Source organism: Salvelinus fontinalis, chromosome 38 (genome assembly GCF_029448725.1).
Source record: "Salvelinus fontinalis isolate EN_2023a chromosome 38, ASM2944872v1, whole genome shotgun sequence".
NCBI lineage: Eukaryota > Metazoa > Chordata > Actinopteri > Salmoniformes > Salmonidae > Salvelinus > Salvelinus fontinalis.
The window spans coordinates 16810744-16835507 of NC_074702.1; the positions used below are offsets into that span (position 1 = coordinate 16810744).

The 24764-nt window shown below is 44.7% G+C and overlaps 2 protein-coding genes across 3 annotated transcripts in view; both read left to right on the forward strand.

Annotated features, from left to right (window-relative positions):
- Window positions 1-24764, forward strand: part of LOC129837977 (glutamate receptor ionotropic, kainate 2) — a 325529-nt gene that overhangs the window by 227477 nt on the left and 73288 nt on the right. The window lies entirely within an intron of this gene.
- LOC129837978 (general transcription factor II-I repeat domain-containing protein 2B-like) lies at window positions 18756-21405 on the forward strand. The gene is made up of 2 exons (XM_055904584.1): window positions 18756-20789; window positions 20916-21405. The coding sequence occupies exons 1-2, from the start codon at window positions 18973-18975 to the stop codon at window positions 20920-20922; spliced, it is 1824 nt and encodes a 607-aa protein (XP_055760559.1). The 5' UTR covers window positions 18756-18972; the 3' UTR covers window positions 20923-21405.

Genomic DNA, 24764 nt, shown 5'->3' on the forward strand with positions numbered 1-24764 from the left:
TCTCGTCACCACCTCTGTCGTGTACCAGTTCGCCACTGGCCTGAAATTAACCCTCAACTCAGAGGTCAGATCTTTGTCTTACGGATCTTAGATCCGCCCGTGCACGGTTTACAACAGTTCCCTGGGACGACAGAGGCAGATATTGAGTTCCGGCTTCAAAGGACCAATTGTTACAAGAATTTTGTTCTCAGTTGTTCTTAATACTCAATTGAATTAATTACTCAGCCTGAAACCCAGAATTTGTAAGAAACTGGTTGAAATGAATCAGGCGGAGGCCCAGCTACAATTGTCAGGAATGTTAATTTAGAGAGCTCTGCTTATCATTTCCGGTACATTGGTCTATATACCTCACATTTCGTCATAAACGTCCCTCCTCTCAGATACAATGGCAACATAGTTCACAAGTCTTCTTCTCATACATTGTCCGCCACCTGTTATACAATGGGTGGGGAGACTTCTATCCCTGTTATCAGTTTCACAGTGGTCACAAGTTGTCTTCCACAGTTCCTTGCCTACCAACAGTGCCTCTTTCTTATGAACAAACATGATTCATCAGACAGGATATAATTCTGTTCGTTATAATTCTACGTTAAATGTATACATAATTTAGTCATTATTCATAAAATTCCCATAACACCAGGCTCTCCTATAGTGATCCTGATCATGCTCTCCTATAGTAGAGACAGTGATACTGACCATACACTCCTATAGTATAGACAGTGATCCTGACCATGCTGTTCTTTAGTATAGACAGTGATCCTGGCCATGCCCTCCTATAGTATAGACAGTGATCCTGACCATGCTGTCCTATAGTATAGACATTGATCCTGACCATACTCTCCTATAGTATAGACAGTGATCCTGACCATGATGTCATATAGTATAGACAGTGATCCTGACCATGATGTCATATAGTATAGACAGTCATCCTGACAATGCTGTCCTATAGTATAGACATTGATCCTGACCATACTCTCATATAGTATAGACAGTGATACTGACCATACTCTACTATAGTATCGACAGTGATCCTGACAATGCTCTCCTATAGTATAGACAGTGATCCTGGCCATGCCCTCCTATAGTATAGACAAATATTTTTTATTTTATTTCATTTTATTTTACCGTTATTTTACCAGGTAAGTTGACTGAGAACACGTTCTCATTTGCAGCAACGACCTGGGGAATAGTTACAGGGGAGAGGAGGGGGATGAATGAGCCAATTGTAAATATCCTGACCATCGACAGTGATCCATTGACATTCAGATCCTGACCATGCTCTCCTTTAGTATAGGCAGTGATCCTGACCATACTCTCCTATAGTATAGACAGTGATCCTGACCATGCTCTCCTATAGTATAGACAGTGATCCTGACCATACTCTCCTATAGTATAGACAGTGATCCTGACCATGCCCTCCTATAGTATAGACAGTGATCCTGACCATGCCATCCTATAGTATAGACAGTGATCTTGACCATGCAATCCTATAGTATAGACAGTGATCCTGACCATGCTCTAATATAGTATAGACAGTGATCTTGACCATGCAATCCTATAGCATAGACAGTGATCCTGACAATGCCATCCTATAGTATAGACAGTGATCTTGACCATGCAATCCTATAGTATAGACAGTGATCCTGACAATGCCATCCTATAGTATAGACAGTGATCTTGACCATGCAATCCTATAGTATAGATAGGGATCCCGACCATGCCCTCCTGTAGCATAGACAGTGATCCTGACCATGCTTTCCTATAGTATAGACAGTGATCCTGACAATGCCATCCTATAGTATAGACAGTGATCTTGACCATGCAATCCTATAGTATAGATAGGGATCCCGACCATGCCCTCCTATAGTATAGATAGTGATCCTGACCATGATGTCCTATAGTATAGACAGTGATCCTGACCATTCCCTCCTATAGTATAGACAGTGATCCTGACCATGCTCTCCTATAGTATAGACAGTGATCCTCACCATGCTCTCCTATAGTATAGACAGTGATCCTGACCATGCTCTCCTATAGTATAGACAAATATCCTGACCATGCTCTCAAATAGTATAGACAGTGATCCTGACCATACTATCCTATATATAGACAGTGATCCTGACCATGCTGTCCTATAGTATAGACAGTCATCCTGACCATGCTCTCCTATAGTAGACAGTGATCATGACCATACTCTTCTATAGTATAGACTGTGATCCTGACCATACTATCCTATGTATAGACAGTGATCCTGAACACGCTCTCCTATAGTATAGACAGTGATCCTGACCATGCTCTCCTATAGTATAGACAGTGATCCTGACCATGCCCTCCTATAGTATAGACAGTGATCCTGACCATCATCTCCTATAAAATAGACAGTGATCCTGACCATGCTCTCCTATAGTATAGACAGTGATCCTGACCATGCTCTCCTATAGTATAGACAGTGATCCTGAACATGCTCTCATTTAGTATAGACAGTGATCCTGACCATGCCCTCCTATAGTATAGACAGTGATCCTGACCATGCCCTCCTATAGTATAGACAGTGATCCTGACCATGCTGTCCTATAGTATAGACAGTGATCCTGAACATGCCCTCCTATAGTATAGACAGTGATCCTCACCATGCCCTCATATAGTATAGACAGTGATCCTGACCTTGCCCTCATATAGTGTAGACAGTGATCCTGAACACGCTCTCCTATAGTATAGACAGTGATCCTGACCATTCTCTCCTATAGTATAGACAGTGATCCTGACCATGCCCTCCTATAGTATAGACAGTGATCCTGAACATGCTCTCCTATAGTATAGACAGTGATCCTGAACATGCTCTCATTTAGTATAGGCAGTGATCCTGATCATAAGCTCATATAGTATAGACAGTGATCCTGACCATGCCGTCCTGTAGTATAGACAGTCATCCTGACCATGCCCTCCTATAGTATAGGCAGTGATCCTGACCATGCTCTCCTGTAGAATAGACAGTGATCCTGACCATGCTCTCCTAAAGGATAGACAGTGATCCTGACCATGCTCTCCTATAGTATAGACAGTGATCCTGACATTACTCTCCTATAGTATAGACAGTGATCCTGACATTACTCTCCTATAGTATAGACAGTGATCCTGAACACGCTCTCCTATAGTATAGACAGTGATCCTGACCATGCTCTCCTATAGTATAGGCAGTGATCCTGATCATAAGCTCATATAGTATAGACAGTGATCCTGACCATGCCCTCCTATAGTATAGACAGTGATCCTGACCATGCACTAATATAGTATAGACAGTGATCCTGTACATGCTCTCCTATAGTGTAGACAGTGATCCTGACCATGCCCTCCTATAGTATAGACAGTGATCCTGACCATGCCCTCCTATAGTATAGACAGTGATCCTGACCATGACCTCCTATAGTATAGACAGTGATCCTGACCTTGCCCTCCTATAGTATAGACAGTGATCCTGACATTACTCTCCTATAGTATAGACAGTGATCCTGACCATGCCCTCCTATAGTATAGACAGTGATCCTGACCATGCCCTCCTATAGTATAGACAGTGATCCTGAACATGCCCTCCTATAGTATAGACAGTGATCCTCACCATGCCCTCATATAGTGTAGACAGTGATCCTGAACACGCTCTCCTATAGTATAGACAGTGATCCTGACCATTCTCTCCTATAGTATAGACAGTGATCCTGACCTTGCCCTCATATAGTGTAGACAGTGATCCTGAACACGCTCTCCTATAGTATAGACAGTGATCCTGACCATTCTCTCCTATAGTATAGACAGTGATCCTGACCATGCCCTCCTATAGTATAGACAGTGATCCTGACCTTGCCCTCATATAGTGTAGACAGTGATCCTGAACACGCTCTCCTATAGTATAGACAGTGATCCTGACCATTCTCTCCTATAGTATAGACAGTGATCCTGACATTACTCTCCTATAGTATAGACAGTGATCCTGACCTTGCCCTCATATAGTGTAGACAGTGATCCTGAACACGCTCTCCTATAGTATAGACAGTGATCCTGACCATTCTCTCCTATAGTATAGACAGTGATCCTGACCATGCCCTCCTATAGTATAGACAGTGATCCTGAACATGCTCTCCTATAGTATAGACAGTGATCCTGAACATGCTCTCATTTAGTATAGACAGTGATCCTGACCATGCCCTCCTATAGTATAGACAGTGATCCTGACCATGCCGTCCTGTAGTATAGACAGTCATCCTGACCATGCCCTCCTATAGTATAGGCAGTGATCCTGACCATGCTCTCCTGTAGTATAGACAGTGATCCTGAACATGCTCTCCTATAGTATAGACAGTGATCCTGAACATGCTCTCATTTAGTATAGGCAGTGATCCTGATCATAAGCTCATATAGTATAGACAGTGATCCTGACCATGCCGTCCTGTAGTATAGACAGTCATCCTGACCATGCCCTCCTATAGTATAGGCAGTGATCCTGACCATGCTCTCCTGTAGAATAGACAGTGATCCTGACCATGCTCTCCTAAAGGATAGACAGTGATCCTGACCATGCTCTCCTATAGTATAGACAGTGATCCTTACATTACTCTCCTATAGTATAGACAGTGATCCTGACATTACTCTCCTATAGTATAGACAGTGATCCTGAACACGCTCTCCTATAGTATAGACAGTGATCCTGACCATGCTCTCCTATAGTATAGGCAGTGATCCTGATCATAAGCTCATATAGTATAGACAGTGATCCTGACCATGCCCTCCTATAGTATAGACAGTGATCCTGACCATGCACTAATATAGTATAGACAGTGATCCTGTACATGCTCTCCTATAGTGTAGACAGTGATCCTGACCATGCCCTCCTATAGTATAGACAGTGATCCTGACCATGCCCTCCTATAGTATAGACAGTGATCCTGACCATGCCCTCCTATAGTATAGACAGTGATCCTCACCATGCTCTCCTATAGTATAGACAGTGATCCTGACCATGCTCTCCTATAGTATAGACAGTGATCCTGAACACGCCCTCCTATAGTATAGGCAGTGATCCTGACCATGCCCTCCTATAGTATACACAGTGATCCTGACCATGCCCTCCTATAGTATAGACAGTGATCCTGACCATGCTCTCCTATAGTATAGACAGTGATCGTGACCATGCCCTCCTATAGTATAGGCAGTGATCCTGACCATGCCCTCCTATAGTATAGACAGTGATCCTGACCATGCCCTCCTATAGTATAGATAGTGATCCTGACCATGCCCTCCTATAGTATAGACAGTGATCCTGACCATGCCCTCCTATAGTATAGGCAGTGATCCTGACCATGCTCTCCTGTAGTATAGACAGTGATCCTGACCATGCTCTCCTAAAGGATAGACAGTGATCCTGACCATGCTCTCCTATAGTATAGACAGTGATCCTGACATTACTCTCCTATAGTATAGACAGTGATCCTGACATTACTCTCCTATAGTATAGACAGTGATCCTGAACACGCTCTCCTATAGTATAGACAGTGATCCTGACCATGCTCTCCTATAGTATAGGCAGTGATCCTGATCATAAGCTCATATAGTATAGACAGTGATCCTGACCATGCCCTCCTATAGTATAGACAGTGATCCTGACCATGCCCTCCTATAGTATAGACAGTGATCCTGACCATGCCCTCCTATAGTATAGACAGTGATCCTCACCATGCTCTCCTATAGTATAGACAGTGATCCTGACCATGCTCTCCTATAGTATAGACAGTGATCCTGACCATGCCCTCCTATAGTATAGGCAGTGATCCTGACCATGCCCTCCTATAGTATAGACAGTGATCCTGACCATGCCCTCCTATAGTATAGACAGTGATCCTCACCATGCTCTCCTATAGTATAGACAGTGATCCTGACCATGCTCTCCTATAGTATAGACAGTGATCCTGACCATGCCCTCCTATAGTATAGGCAGTGATCCTGACCATGCCCTCCCATAGTATAGACAGTGATCCTGACCATGCCCTCCTATAGTATAGACAGTGATCCTGACCATGCTCTCCTATAGTATAGACAGTGATCGTGACCATGCCCTCCTATAGTATAGGCAGTGATCCTGACCATGCCCTCCTATAGTATAGACAGTGATCCTGACCATGCCCTCCTATAGTATAGATAGTGATCCTGACCATGCCCTCCTATAGTATAGACAGTGATCCTGACCATGCTCTCCTGTAGTATAGGCAGTGATCCTGATCATAAGCTCATATAGTATAGACAGTGATCCTGACCATGCCCTCCTATAGTATAGACAGTGATCCTGACCATGCCCTCCTATAGTATAGATAGTGATCCTGACCATGCCCTCCTATAGTATAGACAGTGATTCTGACCATAATCTCCTGTAGTATAGGCAGTGATCCTGATCATAAGCTCATATAGTATAGACAGTGATCCTGACCATGCCCTCCTATAGTATAGACAGTAATCCTGACCATGCCATCCTATAGTATAGACAGTGATCCTGACCATGCTCTCCTATAGTATAGGCAGTGATCCTGATCATACTCTCCTATAGTATAGACAGTGATCCTGACCATGCCCTCCTATAGTATAGACAGTGATCCTCACCATGCTCTCCTATAGTATAGACAGTGATCCTCACCACGCTCTCCTATAGTATACACAGTGATCCTCACCATGCTCTCCTATAGTATAGACAGTGATCCTGACCATGCTCTCCTATAGTATAGACAGTGATCCTGACCATGCCCTCCTATAGTATAGACAGTGATCCTGACCATGCCCTCCTATAGTATAGACAGTGATCCTGACCATGCTCTCCTATAGTAGACAGTGATCCTGACCATGCTCTTCTATAGTATAGACTGTGATCCTGACCATACTATCCTATGTATTGACAGTGATCCTAAACATGCCCTCCTATAGTATAGACAGTGATCCTGACCATGCCCTCCTATAGTACAGACAGTGATCCTGAACATGCCCTCATATAGTGTAGACAGTGATCCTGAACATGCCCTCCTATAGTATAGACAGTGATCCTGACCATGCTCTCATATAGTATAGACAGGGATCCTGATCATGCCCTCCTATTGTATAGACAGTGATCCTGAACATGCCCTCCTATAGTATAGACAGTGATCCTCACCATGCCCTCATATAGTATAGACCGTGATCCTGACCTTGCCCTCATATAGTGTAGACAGTGATCCTGAACACGCTCTCCTATAGTATAGACAGTGATCCTGACCATTCTCTCCTATAGTATAGACAGTGATCCTGACCATGATCTCCTATAGTATAGACAGTGATCCTGAACATGCTCTCAAATAGTATAGACAGTGATCCTGAACACGCTCTCCTATAGTATAGACAGTGATCCTGACATTACTCTCCTATAGTATAGACAGTGATCCTGAACACGCTCTCCTATAGTATAGACAGTGATCCTGACATTACTCTCCTATAGTATAGACAGTGATCCTGACATTACTCTCCTATAGTAGAGACAGTGATCCTGAACACGCTCTCCTATAGTATAGACAGTGATCCTGACCATGCCCTCCTATAGTATAGACAGTGATCCTGACCATACTCTCCTATAGTATAGACAGTGATCCTGACATTACTCTAGTATAGTATAGACAGTGATCCTGACCATGCCCTCCTATAGTATAGACAGTGATCCTAAACACGCTCTCCTATAGTATAGACAGTGATCCTGACCATGCCCTCCTATAGTATAGACAGTGATCCTGACCATACCCTCATATAGTATAGACAGTGATCCAGACCATAACCTCCTATAGTATAGACAGTGATCCTGACCATGCCCTCCTATAGTATAGACAGTGATCCTGACCATGCCCTCCTATAGTATAGACAGTTATCCTGACCATGCTCTCCTGTAGTATAGACAGTGATCCTGATCATAAGCTCATATAGTATAGACAGTGATCCTGACCATGCTCTCCTATAGTATAGGCAGTGATCCTGATCATACTCTCCTATAGTATAGACAGTGATCCTGACCATTTCCTCCTATAGTATAGACAGTGATCCTGACCATGCTCTCCTATAGTATAGACAGTGATCCTGACCATGCCCTCCTATAGTATAGACAGTGATCCTGACCATGCCCTCCTATAGTATAGACAGTGATCCTGACCATGCCCTCCTATAGTATAGACAGTGATCCTCACCATGCTCTCCTATAGTATAGACAGTGATCCTGACCATGCCATCCTATAGTATAGACAGTGATCCTCACCATGCTCTCCTATAGTATAGACAGTGATCCTGACCATGCCCTCCTATAGTATAGACAGTGATCCTCACCATGCTCTCCTATAGTATAGACAGTGATCCTGAACATGCCCTCCTATAGTATAGACAGTGATCCTCTCCATGCTCTCCTATAGTATAGACAGTGATCCTCACCACACTCTCCTATAATATAGACAGTGATCCTGGCATTTCTCTCCTATAGTATAGACAGTGATCCTGACCATGCTCTCCTATAGTATAGACAGTGATCCTGACATTAGTCTCCTATAGTATAGACAGTGATCCTGGCATTTCTCTCCTATAGTATAGACAGTGATCCTCTCCATGCTCTCCTATAGTATAGACAGTGATCCTCACCACACTCTCCTATAATATAGACAGTGATCCTGGCATTTCTCTCCTATAGTATAGACAGTGATCCTGACCATGCTCTCCTTTAGTATAGACAGTGATCCTGACATTAGTCTCCTATAGTATAGACAGTGATCCTGGCATTTCTCTCCTATAGTATACACAGTGATCCTGACCATGCTCTCCTATAGTATAGACAGTGATCCTGACATTAGTCTCCTATAGTATAGACAGTGATCCTGACCATGCCCTCCTATAGTACAGACAGTGATCCTGGCATTACTCTCCTATAGTATAGACAGTGATCCTGACCATGCTCTCCTATAGTATAGACAGTGATCCTGACCATGCCCTCCTATAGAATAGACAGTGATCCTGACCATGCCCTCCTATAGTATAGACAGTGATCCTGATCATGCTCTCCTATAGTATAGACATTGATCCTAACCATGCCCTCCTATAGTATAGACAGTGATCCTGACCATGCTCTCCTATAGTATAGACAGTGATCCTGATCATGCCCTACTATAGTATAGACAGTGATCCTGACCATGCTCTCCTATAGTATAGGCAGTGATCCTGATCATACTCTCATATAGTATAGACAGTGATCCTGACCATTCTCTCCTATAGTATAGACAGTGATCCTGACCATGCTCTAATATAGTATAGGCAGTGATCCTGATCATACTCTCATATAGTATAGACAGTGATCCTGACCATTCTCTCCTATAGTATAGACAGTGATCCTGACCATGATCTCCTATAGTATAGACAGTGATCCTGAACATGCTCTCAAATAGTATAGACAGTGATCCTGAACACGCTCTCCTATAGTATAGACAGTGATCCTGACATTACTCTCCTATAGTATAGACAGTGATCCTGAACACGCTCTCCTATAGTATAGACAGTGATCCTGACATTACTCTCCTATAGTATAGACAGTGATCCTGACATTACTCTCCTATAGTAGAGACAGTGATCCTGAACACGCTCTCCTATAGTATAGACAGTGATCCTGACCATGCCCTCCTATAGTATAGACAGTGATCCTGACCATACTCTCCTATAGTATAGACAGTGATCCTGACATTACTCTAGTATAGTATAGACAGTGATCCTGACCATGCCCTCCTATAGTATAGACAGTGATCCTAAACACGCTCTCCTATAGTATAGACAGTGATCCTGACCATGCCCTCCTATAGTATAGACAGTGATCCTGACCATACCCTCATATAGTATAGACAGTGATCCAGACCATAACCTCCTATAGTATAGACAGTGATCCTGACCATGCCCTCCTATAGTATAGACAGTGATCCTGACCATGCCCTCCTATAGTATAGACAGTTATCCTGACCATGCTCTCCTGTAGTATAGACAGTGATCCTGATCATAAGCTCATATAGTATAGACAGTGATCCTGACCATGCTCTCCTATAGTATAGGCAGTGATCCTGATCATACTCTCCTATAGTATAGACAGTGATCCTGACCATTTCCTCCTATAGTATAGACAGTGATCCTGACCATGCTCTCCTATAGTATAGACAGTGATCCTGACCATGCCCTCCTATAGTATAGACAGTGATCCTGACCATGCCCTCCTATAGTATAGACAGTGATCCTGACCATGCCCTCCTATAGTATAGACAGTGATCCTCACCATGCTCTCCTATAGTATAGACAGTGATCCTGACCATGCCATCCTATAGTATAGACAGTGATCCTCACCATGCTCTCCTATAGTATAGACAGTGATCCTGACCATGCCCTCCTATAGTATAGACAGTGATCCTCACCATGCTCTCCTATAGTATAGACAGTGATCCTGAACATGCCCTCCTATAGTATAGACAGTGATCCTCTCCATGCTCTCCTATAGTATAGACAGTGATCCTCACCACACTCTCCTATAATATAGACAGTGATCCTGGCATTTCTCTCCTATAGTATAGACAGTGATCCTGACCATGCTCTCCTATAGTATAGACAGTGATCCTGACATTAGTCTCCTATAGTATAGACAGTGATCCTGGCATTTCTCTCCTATAGTATAGACAGTGATCCTCTCCATGCTCTCCTATAGTATAGACAGTGATCCTCACCACACTCTCCTATAATATAGACAGTGATCCTGGCATTTCTCTCCTATAGTATAGACAGTGATCCTGACCATGCTCTCCTTTAGTATAGACAGTGATCCTGACATTAGTCTCCTATAGTATAGACAGTGATCCTGGCATTTCTCTCCTATAGTATACACAGTGATCCTGACCATGCTCTCCTATAGTATAGACAGTGATCCTGACATTAGTCTCCTATAGTATAGACAGTGATCCTGACCATGCCCTCCTATAGTACAGACAGTGATCCTGGCATTACTCTCCTATAGTATAGACAGTGATCCTGACCATGCTCTCCTATAGTATAGACAGTGATCCTGACCATGCCCTCCTATAGAATAGACAGTGATCCTGACCATGCCCTCCTATAGTATAGACAGTGATCCTGATCATGCTCTCCTATAGTATAGACATTGATCCTAACCATGCCCTCCTATAGTATAGACAGTGATCCTGACCATGCTCTCCTATAGTATAGACAGTGATCCTGATCATGCCCTACTATAGTATAGACAGTGATCCTGACCATGCTCTCCTATAGTATAGGCAGTGATCCTGATCATACTCTCATATAGTATAGACAGTGATCCTGACCATTCTCTCCTATAGTATAGACAGTGATCCTGACCATGCTCTAATATAGTATAGGCAGTGATCCTGATCATACTCTCATATAGTATAGACAGTGATCCTGACCATTCTCTCCTATAGTATTGACAGTGATCCTGACCATGCTCTAATATAGTATAGACAGTGATCCTGACCATGCTCTAATATAGTATAGACATTGATCCTGACCATGCTCTAATATAGTATAGACAGTGATCCTGACCATGCCCTCCTATAGTATAGACAGTGATAATGGCGATGCTCTCCTATAGTATAGACAGTGATCCTGACAATGCTCTCCTATAGTATAGATAGTGATCCTGACCATCCTCTCCTATAGTATAGACAGTGATCCTGACCATGCCCTCCTATAGTATAGGCAGTGATCCTGATCATACTCTCATATAGTATAGACAGTGATCCTGACCATTCTCTCCTATAGTATAGACAGTGATCCTGACCATGCCCTCCTATAGTATAGGCAGTGATCCTGACCATGCTCTCCTATAGTATAGACAGTGATCCTCACCATGCTCTCCTATAGTATAGACAGTTATCCTGACAATGCCATCCTATAGTATAGACAGTGATCTTGACCATGCTTTCCTATAGTATAGACAGTGATCCTGACAATGCCATCCTATAGTATAGACAGTGATCTTGACCATGCAATCCTATAGTATAGATAGGGATCCCGACCATACTCTCCTATAGTATAGACAGTGATCCTCAACATGCTCTCCTATAGTATAGACAGTAATCCTGACCATGCTCTCCTATAGTATAGACAGTGATGCTGACCATGCCCTCCTATCGTATAGACAGTGATCCTCAACATGCTCTCCTATAGTATAGACAGTGATAATGGCCATGCTCTCCTATAGTATAGACAGTGATCCTCACCATGCTCTCCTATAGTATAGACAGTGATCCTCACCATGCTCTCATTTAGTATAGACAGTGATCCTGATCACACTCTCCTGTAGTATAGATAGTTATACTGACCATCCCCTCCTATAGTATAGACAGTTATCCTGACCATGACCTCCTATAGTATAGACAGTGATCCTGACCATGCTCTCCTATAGTATATACAGTGATCCTGATCACACTCTCCTGTAGTATAGATAGTTATACTGACCATCCTCTCCTATAGTATAGACAGTGATCCTGACCATGACCTCCTATAGTATAGACAGTGATCCTGGCATTACTCTCCTATAGTATAGACAGTGATCCTGACATTACTCTCCTATAGTATAGACAGTGATCCTGGCATTACTCTCCTATAGTATAGACAGTGATCCTGACATTACTCTCCTACAGTATAGACAGTGATAATGGCGATGCTCTCCTATAGTATAGACAGTGATCCTGACCATGCTCTCCCATAGTATAGGCAGTGATCCTGATAATACGCTCATATAGTATAGACAGTGATCCTGACCATGCTCTCCTATAGTATAGACAATGATCCCGACCATGACCTCCTATAGTATAGATAGTGATCCTGACCATCCTCTCCTATAGTATAGACAGTGATCCTGACCATGCTCTCCTATAGTATAGGCAGTGATCCTGATCATACTCTCATATAGTATAGACAGTGATCCTGACCATTCTCTCCTATAGTATAGACAGTGATCCTGACCATGCCCTCCTATAGTATAGGCAGTGATCCTGATCATACTCTCCTAAAGTATAGACAGTGATCCTGACCATGCTCTAATATATTAAAGACAGTGATCCTGATCATACTCTCATATAGTATAGACAGTGATCCTGACCATTCTCTCCTATAGTATAGACAGTGATCCTGACCATGCCCTCCTATAGTATAGGCAGTGATCCTGACCATGCTCTCCTATAGTATAGACAGTGATCCTCACCATGCTCTCCTATAGTATAGACAGTTATCCTGACCATGCTCTCCTATAGTATAGACAGTGATCCTCACTGTAACGGGTGACGCTCTCCTCATCCTCGGACGAGGTGAGGAGAGAGGGATCTGAAGACCAAAACGCAGGCTTTGGGAAATAAGCCATCTTTTATTTAATAACGATGATGGCAAACACGAAACGAAACAAACACTTTCAAAACTACAAAATAACAAAACGACGTTGACGAGACCTGAACATAAACTTACATAACTAAACATAAACTTACGTACAGGAAACAGACGACATCGAAACGAAAACGAAACAAACAAACGCTACAGTCCCATGTGGTACGAACAGACATACGGACACAGGAGACAATCACCCACAAACAAACAGTGAGAATGCCCTACCTAAATATGACTCTTAATTAGAGGCGAACGCAAACCACCTGCCTCTAATCAAGAGCCATACCAGGCAAACCAAAACCAACATAGAAACAGATAACATAGAATGCCCACCCAACCTCACGTCCTGACCAACTAACACACAAAAACTAACATAAATAGGTCAGGAACGTGACAGTACCCCCCCCACAAGGTGCGAACTCCGGACGCACCAGCACAAAGTCTAGGGGAGGGTCTGGGTGGGCATCTAACCACGGTGGTGGTTCAGGCTCGGGGCGCGGTTCCCACCCCACCATAATCCATCCTAACTTCCTCCCTCCAAGAATGTCCACCCTCTTTCTTCCCCCACAAAATCCTCTTAATAACATATCTAAGAATGACAACACCGGGACAGAGAGATAAACCAAGACAGAGGGATAGATAAGAATATAGAGGTAGAAAAAGATAGAGAGGGAGATCAGGATAGAGCGGCAACTCCGGACTGAAGGGCAGCTCCGGACAGAGAGACAGCTCTGGACTGATGGGCAGTTCTGGGTATCTAGCCTTTTCAGGCTGAAGGGCAGCTCATGGCTGACTGACGACTCTCGACGCTCATGGCAGGCTGACGGCTCTCGACGCTCATGGCAGGCTGACGGCTCTCGACGCTCATGGCAGGCTGACGGCTCTCGACGCTCATGGCAGGCTGACGGCTCTCGACGCTCATGGCAGGCTGACGGCTCTCGACGCTCATGGCGCTCTGACGGCTCTGGCTGCTCATGGCGCTCTGACGGCTCTGGCTGCTCATGGCGCTCTGACGGCTCTGGCTGCTCATGGCTCGCTGGCGGCTCTGGCTGCTCATGGCTCGCTGGCGGCTCTGGCAGATCCTGTCTGGTTGACGGCTCTGGCAGATCCTGTCTGGTTGACGGCTCTGGCAGATCCTGTCTGGTTGGCGGCTCTGGCAGATCCTGTCTGGTTGGCGGCTCTGGCAGATCCTGTCTGGTTGGCGGCTCTGGCAGATCCTGTCTGGTTGGCGGCTCTGGCAGATCCTGTCTGGTTGGCGGCTCTGGCAGATCCTGTCTGGCTGACGGCTCTAGCGGATCCTGTCTGGCTGACGGCTCTAGCGGCTCCTGTCTGGCTGATGGCTCTAGCGGCTCCTGTCTGGCTGACGGCTCTGTAGGCTCATGGCAGACGGGCGGCTTTGCAGGCTCATGGCAGACGGGCGGCTTTGCAGGCTCATGGCAGACGGGCGGCTTTGCAGGCTCCTGGCAGACGGATCGCTCAGACGGCGCTGGGGAGACGGATGGCTCAGATGGCGCTGGGGAGACGGATGGCTCAGATGGCGCTGGGGAGACGGATGGCTCAGATGGCGCTGGGGAGACGGATGGCTCAGATGGCGCTGGGGAGACGGATGGCTCTGGCCGGATATGGCGCACTGTAGACCTGGTGCGTGGTGCCAGAACTGGAGGCACCGTGCTAATGACAAGCACCTTCCTACTAGTGCGGGGAGCAGGGACAGGGCACACTGTATTCTCAAAGCCTACTCTATCCCTGATGCGTGGTACCGGCACTGGTGACGCCGGGCTGAGGACAAGCACATCAGGATTAGTAGGGGGAGAATATACAGTGTGTACAGGGCTCTGGAGACGCACTGGTAGCTTAGTGCGTGGGGCCGGAACTGGAGGCACCGGGCTAGATACACGCACTACAGGGAGAGTGCGTGGAGGAGGAACAGGGCTCAGGATACGCACTGGTAGCCTAGTGCGTAGTGTATACACTGTAGGTACTAGGCTGGGGCGGGGAGGTGGTGCCGGAAATACCGGACCGTGGAGGCGTACTGGCACTCTTGAGCATTGAGCTTGCCCAACCTTACCTGGTTGAATACTCCCGGTTGCCCGACCAGTGCGGGGAGGTGGAATAACCCGCACCGGGCTATGTAGGCGAACCGGGGAAACCATGCGTAAGGCAGGTGCCATGTATGCCGGCCCGAGGAGACGCACTGGAGACCAGACGCGTTGAGCCGGCCTCATGACACCTGGCTCAATACTCAATCTAGCCCTACCAGTGCGGGGAGGTGGAATAACCCGCACTGGGCTATGCACTCGTACAGGAGACACCGTGCGCTCTACTGCGTAACACGGCGCCTGCCCGTACTCCCGCTCTCCACGGTAAGCCTGGGAAGTGGGCGCAGGTCTCCTACCTGCCCTTGGCCCACCACCTCCTAGCCTCCCCCCAAGAAATTTTTGGGAATTACTTACGGGCTTTTTCGGCTTCCGTGCCAGACGCGTTCCCTCATAGCTCCGGTTCCTCTCTCCGGTAGCCTCCGCTCTCCTCAGTGCCTCCAGCTGTTCCCATGGGAGGCGATCTCTACCAGCTAGGATCTCCTCCCAAGTGTAGCAACCCTTTCCATCCAAAACCTCGTCCCATGTCCATTGCTCCTTTCTCTCCTGTCCCTTACTCCGTTTCGTTTTCCCTTGCCGCTTGGTCTTAGCGTGTTGGTGGGTGATTCTGTAACGGGTGACGCTCTCCTCATCCTCGGACGAGGTGAGGAGAGAGGGATCTGAAGACCAAAACGCAGGCTTTGGGAAATAAGCCATCTTTTATTTAATAACGATGATGGCAAACACGAAACGAAACAAACACTTTCAAAACTACAAAATAACAAAACGACGTTGACGAGACCTGAACATAAACTTACATAACTAAACATAAACTTACGTACAGGAAACAGACGACATCGAAACGAAAACGAAACAAACAAACGCTACAGTCCCATGTGGTACGAACAGACATACGGACACAGGAGACAATCACCCACAAACAAACAGTGAGAATGCCCTACCTAAATATGACTCTTAATTAGAGGCGAACGCAAACCACCTGCCTCTAATCAAGAGCCATACCAGGCAAACCAAAACCAACATAGAAACAGATAACATAGAATGCCCACCCAACCTCACGTCCTGACCAACTAACACACAAAAACTAACATAAATAGGTCAGGAACGTGACACTCACCATGCTCTCCTATAGTATAGACAGTGATCCTGACCATGCCCTCCTATAGTATAGACAGTGATCCTGACCATGCTCTCCTGTAGTATAGGCAGTGATCCTGATCATACGCTCATATAGTATAGACAGTGATCCTGACATTACTCTCCTATAGTATAGACAGTGATCCTGACATTACTCTCCTATAGTATAGACAGTGATCCTGACATTACTCTCCTATAGTATAGACAGTGATCCTGACATTACTCTCCTATAGTATAGACAGTGATCCTGACATTACTCTCCTATAGTATAGACAGTGATAATGGCGATGCTCTCCTATAGTATAGACAGTGATCCTGACCATGCTCTCCTATAGTATAGGCAGTGATCCTGATAATACGCTCATATAGTATAGACAGTGATCCTGACCATGCCCTCCTATAGTATAGACAGTGATCCTGACCATGCCCTCCTATAGTATAGACATTTATCCTGACCATGATCTCCTGTAGTATAGGCAGTGATCCTGATCATACGCTCATATAGTATAGACAGTGATCCTGACCATGCTCTCCTGTAGTATAGGCAGTGATCCTGATCATACTCTCATATTGTATAGACAGTGATCCTGACCATGCCCTCCTATAGTATAGACAGTGATCCTGACCATGCCCTCCTATAGTATAGACAGTGATCCGGGCATTACCCTCCTATAGTATAGACAATGATCCTGACCATGCCCTCCTATAGTATAGACAATGATCCTGACCATACCCTCCTATAGTATAGACAGTGATCCTGACCATGACCTCCTATAGTATAGACAGTGATCCTGACCATGCCCTCCTATAGTATAGACAGTGATCCTGACCATGATCTCCTATAAAATAGACAGTGATCCTGACTATGCCCTCCTATAGTATAGACAGTGATCCTGACATTACTCTCCTATAGTATAGACAGTGATCCTGACCATGCCCTCCTATAGTATAGACAGTGATCCTGACCATTTCCTCCTATAGTATAGACAGTGATCCTGACCATTCCCTCCTATAGTATAGACAGTGATCCTGACCATGACCTCCTATAGTATAGACAGTTATCCTGACATTACTCTCCTATATTATAGACAGTTATCCTGACCATGACCTCCTATAGTATAGACAGTGATCCTGACAATGCTGTCCTATAGTATAGACATTGATCCTGACCATACTCTCATATAGTATAGACAGTGATACTGACCATGACCTCCTATAGTATAGACAGTTATCCTGACATTACTCTCCTATATTATAGACAGTTATCCTGACCATGATCTCCTATAGTAGAGACAGTGATCCTGACAATGCTGTCCTATAGTATAGACATTGATCCTGACCATACTCTCATATAGTATAGACAGTGATACTGACCATACTCTCCTATAGTATTGACAGTGATCCTGACCATGCTCTCCTATAGTATAGACAGTGATCCTGACATTACTCTCCTATATTATAGACAGTGATCCTGACATTACTCTCCTATAGTATAGACAATGATCCTGACCATGACCTCCTATAGTATAGACAGTGATCCTGACATTACTCTCCTATAGTATAGACAGTGATCCTGACCATGCCCTCCTATAGTATAGACAGTGATCCTGACCATGCCCTCCTATAGTATAGACAGTGATCCTGACATTACTCTCCTATAGTATAGACAGTGATCCTGACCATGCCCTCCTATAGTATAGACAGTGATCCTGACCATGCCCTCCTATAGTATAGACAGTGATCCTGACCATGCTCTCCTATAGTATAGACTGTGATCCTGACTATGCCCTCCTATAGTATAGACAGTGATCCTCACCATGCTCTCCTATAGTATAGACAGTGATCCTGACCATGCCCTCCTATAGTATAGACAGTGATCCTCACCATGCTCTCCTATAGTATAGCCAGTGATCCTGACCATGCCCTCCTATAGTATAGACAGTGATCCTGACCATGCCCTCCTATAGTATAGACAGTGATCCTGACCATGCCCTCCTATTGAATAGACAATGATCCTGACCATGACCTCCTATAGCACATGTGTCAAACTCAAGGCCCGCGGGCCAGATGTGGCCCGCCAGGTCATTTTATGTGGCCCGCGAGAGCTTAAAAGTTTTGAGTGTCTAAAAATAAATACCAAAAAATAAATTAAGAGCGTGCTTTGACCAAAAACTACATTCCCACAATGCCTTTCGACTACGCTAGCCACGGCAGTGTCCATGCCAACGAGTGGAATTGAGATATAAATAATGATCCCAAAATGTCCAGAAAGAGAAAAGTTGATGCAGACGGAAGACTGTTTCAAGAAAGATGGGAAGGCGAATACTTGTTTGCGCTTCAAGGAGAAAGACCGGTATGTCTTTTGTGTTACGAGGCGGTGTCGGTTGTCAAAGAGTACAATCTGCGTCGACATTTTGACACCAAACACGGAGCTAAGTACGCTAAAGCTAGCCTTCAAGAAAAGCAACAAATTGCCCAAGAATTAAAAGGCAAACTGCGGTCGCAGCAGAGTTTGTTCATGAAATCCACAGCCAAAAACGAGGCCGCGGTGAAAGCTAGCTTCATTGTGGCTGAAGAAATCGCCCACGCTTCCAAGTCTTTTTCAGAGGGAGCGTTTTTGAAGCAGTGCATGCTGAAGGTCTGTGAGCAGGTGTGTCCCGACCAGTTACAGACTTTTAAAAATGTCAGTTTATCAAGAAACACCATCGTCGACCGAGTGAAGGAACTAGCAGAAAATCTTACAACACAGCTGGCCGAGGAGACACGCAGCTACACAGCTTTTTCATTAGCTGTTGATGAAAGCACAGATAACACGGACACAGCGCAGTTATCAATTTTTATTAGAGGCGTAAAGTCGGACCTCTCTATCACTGAGGAGCTGTTGGATGTGGCTGCAATGCATGGGACCACGACGGGACAGAACATTTTTGATGCGGTAGAGAAGTCCGTAAGTAAAAATGCATTGCAGTGGGAAAACTTGGTAGGATTAACTACAGACGGTGCACCGGCAATGTGTGGAGGAAAAGTGGGCTTGGTTGGACTAATGAAGGGGAAAATGCAAAAAATGAACTGTCACACGCCTTTGATAACGTATCATTGCATTATCCATCAAGAAGCTTTGTGTGGGAAGGTGCTGGGGATGGAGGACATTGTGACCACAGTCATGAAAACAGTGAACTTCATTCGGGCGCGTGGCCTGAATCACCGTCAGTTCCAGCAGTTTTTGCTGGAGATGGGCTCGGAACACGGGGATGTGCTGTACCATACAGAAGTGCGGTGGCTGAGTAGGAGCAAAGTCCTCAAGCGATTTTTCGAGCTCAGGAAAGACATTGCTCTTTTTATGCAGAGTAAAGGAAAACTCATGTCTGAACTATCAGATCCAAAGTGGATGTGTGACTTTGCTGTGTTGTGTGACATAACCGACCATCTCGCCCAGCTGAATCAGAAGCTGCAGGGACGCAAACAAGTCATCACGCAGATGTCCGACACGATCACGGCTTTCCAGCGTAAATTGGACTTATGGATGTGGCAAGTGAAACAGGACAATCTTGTTCACTTTCCTGTTTGTCAGAGCATGTCAGCCTCATTTCCCGAGACTTTTTCATGTGCTCAGTTGGCTACCAAACTGAGCTGGTTAAAGACTGAGTTTGATCGGCGCTTCTCTGACTTCAGAGCACAACAGTCTGGCTTTGACATCTTTGCCAATCCTTTCACCACCGATGTCTGCACTGCACCCCAACACCTTCAGATGGAGCTAATTGAGCTTCAAAGCGACAGTGGCCTGAGAGCAAAGTTTCAGGATGCTACAATCCAGGACTTTTACCGTCTGCTGCCTCCTGGTTTGATGCCACAGCTTCGACTTCATGCTGCCCGTGTTCTGTCCATGTTTGGGAGCACCTATCTGTGCGAACAGTTTTTTTCCATAGTGAATCTGAACAAAAACAAGCACAGATCACGCCTCACGGATGACAACCTCCATGCTGTTCTACGCATTGCCTCAGCACAGGACCTAAAACCAGACATTGACACACTGGTAACGGGAAAACGGTGTCAGACATCTGGTCAGAAAACACACAGGCAAGCATTTTTTTTTAAACTTAATTAAAATATAATAAAATGTAATTCAACCAAGAAGAAGAACAGTTAAACTGTGTGCAATTTAATGATTGTGCTTGCATTTTGTTTTGTGTTTATCATTTTCAGAACATGATCAATCGATAGTAGAGAGAGAATCCACTTGGTGTGTTCAAGGACAGGCAGCATCTCCTCATCAAAGACTAACCGAAAAACTTGACCAATATAGTTGTGAACTGAGTCAACCTTTATTTTGGTATTTTTAGTTGATTACATATTATTTATGTGTAGCTGCTGTAGTAATTATTTAATGTTTGCAGGTTTATGTGTGTATGCAGACAAATTGTCATCAAACCATCAGTTGGGTGCACGGCTGTGTGCAGCCTTTTTTTGTAAAATGCTACATGTGTCATACATGTTCTTTGCAGCTAAGTTTTATGTTATTTTTCTTTATTCACTTGGACAGTTTGATCCTTCATTAATGGAGTTATGTGGGTTTTCATAAGCTGACAAAATTTAAAAGGATTTATGTTAGAGCTACAAGCAAACATATATTTTCTATGCAACTGTAATTGTCACTTGAATAAGTTATAATAAATAATGAGTTATTTAACATTAAGGAGGAGTTACATTTATTTTACATTACATTCGATTACATTTATAAGTTACATCTGGCCCTTTGAGGACAGCCATTAAGCTGATGTGGCCCTCGGTGAAAATGAGTTTGACACCCCTGTCCTATAGTATAGACAGTAAACCTGACCTTGCCCTCCTATAGTATAGACAGTGATCCTGACATTACTCTCCTATAGTATAGACAGTCATCCTGACCATGCCCTCCTATAGTATAGACAGTGATCCTGACTATGCCCTCCTATAGTATAGACAGTGATCCTGACCATGCTCTCCTGTAGTATAGGCAGTGATCCTGATCATAAGCTCATATAGTATAGACAGTGATCCTGACCATGCCCTCCTATAGTATAGACAGTGATCCTGACCATGCTCTCCTATATTATAGACAGTGATCCTCACCATGCTCTCCTGTAGTATACGCAGTGATCCTGATCATAAGCTCATATAGTATAGACAGTGATCCTGACCATGCCCTCCTATAGTATAGACAGTGATCCTGACCATGCTCTCCTATAGTATAGGCAGTGATCCTGATCATACTCTCCTATAGTATAGACAGTGATCCTGACCATGCCCTCCTATAGTATAGACAGTGATCCTGACCATTTCCTCCTATAGTATAGACAGTGATCCTGACCATGCCCTCCTATAGAATAGACAGTGATCCTCACCATGCTCTCCTATAGTATAGACAGTGATCCTCACCACGCTCTCCTATAGTATACACAGTGATCCTGACTATGCCCTCCGATAGTATAGACAGTGATCCTGACCATGCTCTCCTATATTATAGACAGTGATCCTCACCATGCTCTCCTGTAGTATACGCAGTGATCCTGATCATAAGCTCATATAGTATAGACAGTGATCCTGACCATGCCCTCCTATAGTATAGACAGTGATCCTGACCATGCTCTCCTATAGTATAGGCAGTGATCCTGATCATACTCTCCTATAGTATAGACAGTGATCCTGACCATGCCCTCCTATAGTATAGACAGTGATCCTGACCATTTCCTCCTATAGTATAGACAGTGATCCTGACCATGCCCTCCTATAGTATAGACAGTGATCCTCACCATGCTCTCCTATAGTATAGACAGTGATCCTCACCACGCTCTCCTATAGTATACACAGTGATCCTCACCATGCTCTCCTATAGTATAGACAGTGATCCTGACCATGCTCTCCTATAGTATAGACAGTGATCCTGACCATGCCCTCCTATAGAATAGACAGTGATCCTGACCATGCCCTCCTATAGTATAGACAGTGATCCTGACCATGCTCTCCTATAGTAGACAGTGATCCTGACCATGCTCTTCTATAGTATAGACTGTGATCCTGACCATACTATCCTATGTATTGACAGTGATCCTAAACATGCCCTCCTATAGTATAGACAGTGATCCTGACCATGCCCTCCTATAGTACAGACAGTGATCCTGAACATGCCCTCATATAGTGTAGACAGTGATCCTGAACATGCCCTCCTATAGTATAGACAGTGATCCTGACCATGCTCTCATATAGTATAGACAGGGATCCTGATCATGCCCTCCTATTGTATAGACAGTGATCCTGAACATGCCCTCCTATAGTATAGACAGTGATCCTCACCATGCCCTCATATAGTATAGACCGTGATCCTGACCTTGCCCTCATATAGTGTAGACAGTGATCCTGAACACGCTCTCCTATAGTATAGACAGTGATCCTGACCATTCTCTCATATAGTATAGACAGTGATCCTGACCATGCTCTCCTATAGTATAGACAGTGATCCTGAACATGCTCTCAAATAGTATAGACAGTGATCCTGAACACGCTCTCCTATAGTATAGACAGTGATCCTGACATTACTCTCCTATAGTATAGACAGTGATCCTGAACACGCTCTCCTATAGTATAGACAGTGATCCTGACATTACTCTCCTATAGTATAGACAGTGATCCTGAACACGCTCTCCTATAGTATAGACAGTAAACCTGACCTTGCCCTCCTATAGTATAGACAGTGATCCTGACATTACTCTCCTATAGTATAGACAGTCATCCTGACCATGCCCTCCTATAGTATAGACAGTGATCCTGACTATGCCCTCCTATAGTATAGACAGTGATCCTGACCATGCTCTCCTGTAGTATAGGCAGTGATCCTGATCATAAGCTCATATAGTATAGACAGTGATCCTGACCATGCCCTCCTATAGTATAGACAGTGATCCTGACCATGCTCTCCTATATTATAGACAGTGATCCTCACCATGCTCTCCTGTAGTATACGCAGTGATCCTGATCATAAGCTCATATAGTATAGACAGTGATCCTGACCATGCCCTCCTATAGTATAGACAGTGATCCTGACCATGCTCTCCTATAGTATAGGCAGTGATCCTGATCATACTCTCCTATAGTATAGACAGTGATCCTGACCATGCCCTCCTATAGTATAGACAGTGATCCTGACCATTTCCTCCTATAGTATAGACAGTGATCCTGACCATGCCCTCCTATAGAATAGACAGTGATCCTCACCATGCTCTCCTATAGTATAGACAGTGATCCTCACCACGCTCTCCTATAGTATACACAGTGATCCTGACTATGCCCTCCGATAGTATAGACAGTGATCCTGACCATGCTCTCCTATATTATAGACAGTGATCCTCACCATGCTCTCCTGTAGTATACGCAGTGATCCTGATCATAAGCTCATATAGTATAGACAGTGATCCTGACCATGCCCTCCTATAGTATAGACAGTGATCCTGACCATGCTCTCCTATAGTATAGGCAGTGATCCTGATCATACTCTCCTATAGTATAGACAGTGATCCTGACCATGCCCTCCTATAGTATAGACAGTGATCCTGACCATTTCCTCCTATAGTATAGACAGTGATCCTGACCATGCCCTCCTATAGTATAGACAGTGATCCTCACCATGCTCTCCTATAGTATAGACAGTGATCCTCACCACGCTCTCCTATAGTATACACAGTGATCCTCACCATGCTCTCCTATAGTATAGACAGTGATCCTGACCATGCTCTCCTATAGTATAGACAGTGATCCTGACCATGCCCTCCTATAGAATAGACAGTGATCCTGACCATGCCCTCCTATAGTATAGACAGTGATCCTGACCATGCTCTCCTATAGTAGACAGTGATCCTGACCATGCTCTTCTATAGTATAGACTGTGATCCTGACCATACTATCCTATGTATTGACAGTGATCCTAAACATGCCCTCCTATAGTATAGACAGTGATCCTGACCATGCCCTCCTATAGTACAGACAGTGATCCTGAACATGCCCTCATATAGTGTAGACAGT

What these genes read in the sequence shown, in the direction of transcription:
- LOC129837978 (XM_055904584.1), top strand. Translation starts at nt 18,973, where the DNA reads ATGTCCAGAAAGAGAAAAGTTGATGCAGACGGAAGACTGTTTCAAGAA.